Below are 8,817 nucleotides of genomic sequence, written 5' to 3' on the forward strand. Positions count from 1 at the left end.
GCTCAAGTTAACCCTTCTGTGGATGGAGCCAAGCAGTTGCATTCACAAGGGCAAACTGCTGTGGTGCAACACATGCCCCTGAAGCAACACTCAGGCCAGGGATTGTATTAGAAGGCTACATGGATGCCAAGAGTTACAGAGAGGTTTGAAGTGTGGCTTGCATAAGGCTTTAAAGGGGTTTGTTACACAGCACTGGATGCAGCTAGGTGCACTGGAATGTACCAAAGAGGGGTGCTTTGAATGAGCAGAAGTTTCATGGCCAGTGGCTGTCTGAGCAGCTGTGGAGGCCAGGCAGGGTGGTCCAGGACACCCAGAATATACCTAGTTATTGCTCACTGAGTCACAAACCCAATTTCATTAGCTTTTAATGCCTGGATGCCCATCGTGCTTGTGTCTTCAGCAGCCCTGGCTCAGTCTGGATTTAAAGGGCTGTGACACAGAGCACCCCAGCAGCCTCCCTCAGCCAGGTCACCTCCTCAAGCAGGCAGCCACAAAGCCCACACTGAGCCCTGTCTGGTTCAGCACTGCTCCACTCCGTGCCACGGGCACCGAGGACTCCTCCCTGGAGCCAGATGTTCTGGGCTCTGGGCAGCACTCCCAGAGCAGATGTTGCACATCCTGGCAAGGCGTGGCTGCAGCCGAGGGATCTCCAGCGCCTGGCATCACCCCAGGGTTTGGTGGCATCACTCTGGGTGGGAAGAAAGGAAGAGCTCTTGTGTTTGCTGTCTGCCAGCCCTCCTGCAGAGACCTGACCTATCTGCCCTGCTCAGGGTGTGCCTGTGCCAGGGGCCTGTCTCTGACCCCGGCTTGCACCAGATGTTTCAAAAGAGAGCACAAGAAATTCTGAAGGTGACAGCTATAGAGTAACCAGCCAACAGAGAAAGATTCCTCCAAATCCTATTAGTCAGAGGTTGGCTTTGACCCTGGAGCATTAAGCTTTGTATCTCCTGTAAGCCCTGTTTGTGTGTGTGCTCTCTATGGCCCCACCACAGCAAGTCTGAGTCTTCTGGATGTCTGAAGAGAGGACAAAGGGTCTCACTGCCATTTTTCTGTTTAAAATACCAAAGTTCTTTAAATTAAGGTTAGAAATAAATACTAATGTGCAGTCCCAGCTATTATGTCTGTCCTGGAAGGACTTTATAATTACTTTTCTACTCTTAGGATATAGTTTTGCTCACCTGTGACATCTGCCTGTCAGGCTCTTCAAACAGCCAAAGTATACTAAAGGCACACAATAAGCCATGCTGAATAATCCAGTTCCAGTTGCACCATGTAACTGGGGACAGAAATGGTAGGGATACAAATAAGTCTGGCAGTCAGATGATGTTTATACATTATTGCCTCTAATTTTTGAAATTATTAACAATGAGATAGAGGGTTAAATGCCAGCATGAACTGTCAGCAGTATTTGGTAGAAATCTCAGTTGCCATTCTTAACTTGGCAGTGTACTTTAAACACAGAAAACTTCACATTTAAAATAAAGCCTCTTTCATCTGATAAAGTTGCCAGGGAAAATAAATAATTAAACAGATTGCATGCTGGTGCTGCCAGGTCATCCCATCTTGGGAGACATGATGCTGCAAAGCTTGGTCTGAAACCTGTCCTTCAGTAAGCAATGCAGCTGCCAGCCCCAAAACCTGGTTGTGGGTAAAAAAAAATCCTCATCTGAAACACTGAGAGAGTATTGAGATAACATAAAATCATTACTCAAACAGGACTGTGGAAAAGGCTGGGATACAAGAAGGAGTAAGAGTATAGAATGAATGGCAAATACAAAGGAAAAAAGGGAAAGAAACAGTGAGAAATCAAAGACTGAAGAAATAATTGTTGCCACTTTATTTTGTACAATTTTTGCCTTTGTACAGCATCTGACTTAACCATATACCAAACAAAGCCTCAAAGAAATTCACAACCCTGGAAACAGAGGTCAGAGACAAATTGTATATGCTTCACTCTGACTCTTCTTGGAAGCTACAGATGTTCATTGTTTGGACACACAATGGACAGTTTACTATCTCCAGATGTTCACCATCCACCCTCCCAGGACACTAATGGGCAGGCCAGGGAATGAATGCTTTTAGCAGAAACATCAGTCTCCAGTACTGCTTCAGATGAAGTATTTTGTCAGTTTTTATGCTCTGGGCAGCACCTGCTCCAGATGTGGGGAGCCTACACTACAAAGCAATGCCCCTCTGTCACCACCCAAAACAGCATGAAGCCTGTAAACTGTCCATACAACTGCTGATGAATTGACTTCCAAAGAGAATGAGAATCCAGCATTGCTTTTGACTGTTTTAACAGACAGGAATAATAAGCAAATATTTAAAATTACAGAAGTATTTAAGTGGTTGTGTTGCTCAGAGAGTCAGCACAAGGAGAGTCATTCTCTCGAGCCACAGAAATAATGAGACAACTTTTGTAAGAAATTTGAACAGGAATTTGTCTGTAATTATACTTCTTATTCACAGAGGGAAAAAAAACCCATGCATCAATTTAGCATTATCAAATATGATCCAATCAGTTCTCATACATTTATTTATTCTTGCAGAAAAACTTGTGCTGACATTTTAAGGAAGGCTTTACATAACAAATGCCCATGTCAATTCGAAGCTGCTTATCACCAATTCTCAATGCCATATTATATAAAAACACAGGTGAGAAACTGCAGAAAAATAGTCATCCAGCAGCAGCACCCAAGTCACCCCTCAGAACTGTTCAGATAGTTTTGAAAATACTATCTGATGGGAAGTTCAGGTCACTTCAGTTGTCCTGAATTTGCTCTCAAAACGCCTTTGCCAGAAACCAGGGGAAACAAAAGGTCTGGAAAACTGAAGGTAAGATACTGGCTCTTCTCCAGTGAAGTCACTGAGGAATTGAGTCACACCTTTCAAAAGAAAAAGGATTTCACAACAAAAAGATAAATAGTCAAAAATCCCACACGAAATCTGTGAGAGCTGTTGTGTGCAGCAGTTCTGAACAGGCACTAATTGCTGCCTGCGGATGGGGAACCCATTTACATAGGAAAAAAAAAAACACATTTTGTGACAGCTGGGAAAAGACAAGAAAGAGACCCTTGATAGGAAAAATACAATTAAAAGCATTAGCATGCCATTAAACCAAGTATATATACACATTATATTACATGAGTGAACTGTGTTTTCTTTAGTGTACATGCCATTTTTTATTAATTCATATACTAAGTGGTAAAGTGTTACCTAACGCCAATAGGTGGTGCTTTCAGTAAGCAGTAGAATAAATAGTTCTTGCACAGTTCCTTTCTGCACTGTGTTCTCATTTTCTTCTGCCAAAGAAAATTGAGACAAACACCCTGGGTGCCTCCTCCTTCTGAAGCCCACCAGCCTCACACAGAGGTGTGTATCACGTTTCCGAGGCACTCTGGCTGCCCTCGGGTGTGATGAACTGCACTTTGGGCACGATGAGGGAGGGGTTGGTTCTCCGCATGGAGTTGCTCCTCCGAATGGAGTTGTTTCTCCTCATGGAGTTGCGTTTCCTCAGGGAGTTCTGGTGGGACAGCTCGCTCTTCTGCAGGGTCTGGATGAGGATGGATGGCTTCTCGTCCAGCTCTCGAGCGCTGCAACGTGGAGCAGCCACTTTGACCGTGTTGCCAAACTTGGAGTAGTCGACGGCATACACTCCTTCCTCTTCGGTGACAATGGGCACAAAGCGGTGGCCCCACAGGATCTCCTCTGCCACGTAGGAGGTTCTCGCCTGCGTCGTGATGCCAGTTGTTTCTACGACTCCTTCCAGGATCACAATGAGCTCCAGGTCCTGCAGGGCCAGGTCAGCAGCAGAGATATCGTAAAGAGGACTCCGCTTGTCTATGACGTGACAAATGATTAAGGGAGCCACAAGGAAAATATTGTTGCTTTCAATGGGGTTATCCACAGGGATATCTACTTGGTGAATGGGGATGACTTCTCCTTCAGGGGTCGTGGTCTTCCTCACAACCTGGATTCTCACTGAGGCGCTGATGATCATGCTCTTCCTCAGGTCTCCCACCCGAAACATGAAGCAGAGTTTGCCGTTGCGCACCGCGATGACTGCCTGCCGGCTGAAAATCAGGGTCTCTGCCCGCCTGTGGGCCTGGGCAGTTTTCATGAAGATGCAGCCCAGCATGACAGCGTTAATGATCAGACCCACAATGTTCTGGAGGATCAAGACCGTGATAGCCAAGGGACATTCCTCTGTCATCATCCTGCCCCCAAAACCAATGGTCACCTGGACTTCGATGGAAAAGAGGAAAGCGGAGGTGAAAGACCTAGAGAAGAAGATTGCACAAAGATAATTCTAAGGAGACAGAACACCAACTGAGAAGCTTTTAACACATACTTTCTAGAAACAAACTGAAGGATCTACTTGTACAGTCCTGTACATTTAAGCCTTCTGCTAACACCAGCAAAAGCACTGCATACTTGGTGACTCTGTTTTTGTATGATTGGTGCAGTATCTGATGGTGACAGAGAAGACCTCAGAACCTGAGCTCCTAAAAGACCCTCTGTAAGATTAGGTGACCCTGAGAAGCTCACTAGATCCTCCGCTCAGGAACACATGCTGCCCACTGTGGTTGTCAACAGTGCTGTGAAACCTGGGCTTTCCACCTTCTCCATCCCATGGAGCTCTCGGTGGAAAGTGTTGGTTTTGGCAGTAGTGAGCAATTGGCCGGCACACCAAGATTCTTCCACCAGACTGTGCAGGGAAAGCATACAGGGAAAACTGCAGCATTTCACTCATACAACCTGAATTGTGACCCTCTACAGCAGGATTTCCTGGAGGGAAAGGGGATACTCCCAGATTTATGATGCTTTCCAAATGCTTGCTGACCTTGGAACTGAGCCTGGAGGACAAGGCTGCAGAGAGAGGCCAGTGGCCTCCACAGTCCCCTCTGCACATCCTGGCAAGAGGACAAGGCTGTGACCAGGGTTTGGGTTTAGCTCACTGTTGTGGCAAGACTAGCTGGAGAATTTCAACACAGAAGTGGGTTGCAGAACAGTGGGTTGAGTCAAACATCCCTACTATGCTATAGTGCTGGACATCACAGGATGCTGTCCACACTTTCCAAAATACATTACTGATAGTAGTCCACAATGTCATATCCTCTGTATATACCAGGGTCTTTAATTTCCTTTTTTAATCAGATACATTCTCCACCAAGGTTGCTTATGTCTAAAATCAGTACCTTGAGATTTATCCAATAGACTTGCAGCACGCTGGGGTTCAATTGAACTAACACCATTGTCATCCTTTTACAAAAGTGCAGCCTATCAACATCTGAAGCATCATCATGCTCAACATGGCTTTACCTATGGAAAACATGCCCTGCCTGTGAGGATGGTTCTAAACCATTCATTTGGTTTGCTTTTCAAGTAATCTGCTTTTAAATTGTTTTGTTTTTTTTTTTTTTCTTCCCTAACTGTGTTTTCAATGATCCTGGGGTCATGAGGAAACAGTAAAATAGCATAGGCAATACAAGGGATAATTTTCTGAAGGATGAGAAAGTTCATCTTTCAGAAAGCCAGACAGTTTTCTACAGAGATATCTCTGAAAGAACTTTTGTCTTTTTTTTTTCCCTTTTCTATTTTTTAAATCTTTGGTAGATTCCCTTGTACTGAGGAGTTTATTTATGCATTTAACTCTGAAGAAATCAGGGATAAAGGAGTTAATTAATTATTTATTATATCCATTAACAGTTATGTGCAGAATGAAGCTTCTGGTTTAAGCTTAATTCATCTTAATTTGACTTAAAGCTCTCTGGAGGAAATATTCTGATTCCCTTAACAGCACTCCTTCACTAAAAGAAAATAAAATAATAGAGAATCCACCTTTCTAGAGTAGAAACGACTGAAGCAGCAAGTTTATACAGCATTTTAACCATGTGAAGAGGGAGCCAGAAACTCCAAATCACACTATTCCCATGTCCTTCCTCTTGGAGCTGTGTAAGTTTTCCTCTGGATAATGTTTGCTTTCTGTAGCAAAGAACTGTGAATTGTGGAAATTTCTGCTGTACTTCAAAAAATCAACGTGCTATGCAAGTTCTAGGCACTGGTCAAAATTTCTAAAACTAGGCTCCCTGTAAAACTGTAATAGCACCTACCAAAGACAGCTCTCCTGAAATCTCTGTAGGCCTAATTCTCATAAAAGTCAGCTAATAAATACTTGTCATTATTTTGGGACAGATATTATTGCAGTATTAAATATACTTTACTTCCAACAACTCACCATTCTTAAAAAAGTCATCAATCTATTGTTTCATGCCTTTGTCCAAAGCAGTAGCCAGATTTAAGAAGATGAAGTACTTCACTATAAAGGGAGAAGATTTTCCATGGCTTGGACAAGGATACTTGAGCAGCTGTTGGCTGAACCACCCCAGGTACTTGCACAAGGGAGCAACGTATGTTCTTTGTCATGGGCTAAACCAGAAAATTACACTGATTCATTAGCTCTGCTTTATCACCCTCCTCCAAGCTGTCCTTGAGCACAGGTTAGAAGGCATTCTGGAAGTGCTGCTGGCAAGGGGCTGCTGCAGGGAGGGAGAGAGGGCCAGAGACACATCCATGGGTCCCACCTTGTCCTAGCAGCACAAAGCCCTTGGCAGCCAGCTCAGGCTCTGCAGGGTAGCCCAGGAGCCCCATAGGGAACCCCCATGGTTTGGGCCAGGCCAAGGGGGCTACCAACCAAGCGGAGGGATGTCCCCCTGGCTGACTCTGAAGAGCCAGCAGCGTGTTGCTACTTGTTAATTTGGGTTGGACAAATCCCACAAATTCCAGAAATGCTGGTGTGACACCACAGTGGGCACAAGCTGGGTCATGGCATCTCATTTCAGAGGCAACTGCTTGTGGCCAGTTATTGGAAAAGAAATACAACAGCACACCCCTCCCTCCTCCCCCCAGCCCAACACCCCAACCTAATGAAGGTTAGCTTGGGGAAACAAACACATTTCCTTTAGCTTGGAAAATCAACATTTAGCAAAAAAGTGTCAAAACAAAGAAGAATGAAAAATCTGCTCCCTCATGAACCAGGTACAATGTCCTTTCAGACTTGGTGAGGTGCCTCAAAACTATGTGCAGGAGAAGAGAGGGTAGTGAAGTGGATACTCTGATGTCTCAGTGGACCCTGCAAGACCCCCAGCCCCTCCCAGCACTGCAGTGTGTAAAGGCAGACTGGCACTACCAAATCAGGATTTTTTTACTTAAAAACCTAGTGTTATAAAAAGAGATTTCACTGATGTGATGACAAAGTGATCTTCTTGCTTATTCCACCCCGAATTAACAGCCAGTCTTCTGTTGAGTGCATATAGGTGTCAGTTTATCAGTGCCTTGAAAATTGTCATGGCTTTAGAGACAGAGGGTGAAATATTTTATCAAGTGACATTTAACCTAGTAGTCCCTTAAGCTTTCACTGTCCAACACATCATGCACACTGCGGAAACTGTTCCTCTGTCAAACTGCTGGCTTATGGCTCCATCAAGGCATTTTGAAGCACCCCATATTTAGCCGTCTCATGAGTGTCATCTTGAAAGACATCTAGTTTTGCTCTACGTGGCACTCTTCTTGCCCTCCCTGACACCCTGCCTCTCAGGCACCTCTCTTGGGGTGGCCACCTTCCACTGGCATGGCAAGTGGCTCACACCATGCTGGGGATGCTCCCACTGCTGCAGACAATGTCACAATACAGATAACACATACCCACTGTTGTAGCAGGCTCTTATCTCGACAGGCAGGGTATGTTACCCACAGAGTGTGGAGACACATAAAAAGCAGCAGGTCTCCCTCTCTTTCAGATCCTGTAAGGAATCAAAGAAATCTACAGTACAGTATTTTCCAAGCCCAGAAGGCTTGCTCAGTTTACATAATCTAGAGGAAAACACTGCACTTTTCAACTGTCTCAACCAAACCCAACGTTTCACGTAACCCCAAAGCTGTACTTTAGGCATCGGCAGGCCAGCAGGCAGCTCTGTTCCCCCCTTTTCTCCACCCCAACGACTGCACTTTACCTGACGCACGTCACACAGGGCGTCCACTTGGTGCTGTTGGTCGCACTTTCCGTGCTTGGGTCCATGTCGCCGTGGGCGAAAGCCACCAGCCACCACATCATGGCAAAGAGCAGCCAGCTGCACAGGAAGGACATGGTAAAGATGACCAGCGTGTGACGCCACTTCAGGTCCACCAAGGTGGTGAAGATGTCCTGCAGGAAGCGCCCCTGCTCACGGATGTTCTTGTGTGCCAGGTTGCAGGCCCCGTTCTTGGCGATGAAGCGGGCTTTGCGCGGCCGGTCGCGGATGCGCGGCTTGCGCAGGTTCTCGGCGGCGATCCTTGCCAGCACGTACTCCTCAGGGATGATACTCTTCCGAGCCAACATCTTCCTGACACCATAGTCCACTCAGCAGGATGCGAAGTGTGTGTGGGGGCGTTGGTCCCTCTAGCACGTTTCCACAGGTTTCGCTCCACCCTGCAAAAAGAGTGAACCTTGGTCAGGTTTGGCACCTACACAAAAAGCCACAATGAGGCAACTCCTTCCAACCAGCACATGAAATGTCACTGCGTGGCTGCTTCTGCAGTGCCCTCCCTCTCTCAGACGACTCTTTTGAGCAATTGGTATTGTAACAGACTGAAAGATGCTATTTGGAGGCTCCCTGCAGGAAGGGAGGCTGCAGGACAGGCTTGCAGACTCGGTGTAAATAACGTGACATACGCCAGGTCGGCTCCTCGGGCTGTTTCTCCAGGAGACAGCAGTGCCCAGGTGGGTCCCGCCACATGGAGCGCTAAGTTATTCGCATCCTTCGAGACCTGAAGAATCAC

At 46.0% G+C, this 8,817-nt stretch overlaps 1 protein-coding gene across 1 annotated transcript; it reads right to left on the bottom strand.

The window, feature by feature from the left end:
• Positions 1–2,777: 2,777 nt before the first annotated feature.
• Positions 2,778–8,412, bottom strand: KCNJ8 (potassium inwardly-rectifying channel, subfamily J, member 8). The gene is made up of 2 exons (XM_008942628.1): positions 8,013–8,412; positions 2,778–4,280 (listed from the first exon to the last, which is right to left on the bottom strand). The coding sequence occupies exons 1-2, from the start codon at positions 8,375–8,377 to the stop codon at positions 3,380–3,382; spliced, it is 1,266 nt and encodes a 421-aa protein (XP_008940876.1). The 5' UTR covers positions 8,378–8,412; the 3' UTR covers positions 2,778–3,379.
• Between the last annotated feature and the right edge of the window lie 405 nt (positions 8,413–8,817).

The sequence above is a fragment of the Merops nubicus genome, unplaced genomic scaffold, assembly GCF_000691845.1.
Source record: "Merops nubicus isolate BGI_N331 unplaced genomic scaffold, ASM69184v1 scaffold15116, whole genome shotgun sequence".
Classification (NCBI taxonomy): Eukaryota; Metazoa; Chordata; class Aves; order Coraciiformes; family Meropidae; genus Merops; species Merops nubicus.

What these genes read in the sequence shown, in the direction of transcription:
- KCNJ8 (XM_008942628.1), bottom strand. Translation starts at nt 8,377, where the DNA reads ATGTTGGCTCGGAAGAGTATCATCCCTGAGGAGTACGTGCTGGCAAGG. An exon ending in CCCTGTGTGACGTGCGTCAG is followed by an intron (nt 4,281 to 8,012) that starts GTAAAGTGCAGT and finishes CTTCTTCTCTAG; the next exon opens with GTCTTTCACCTCCGCTTTCC.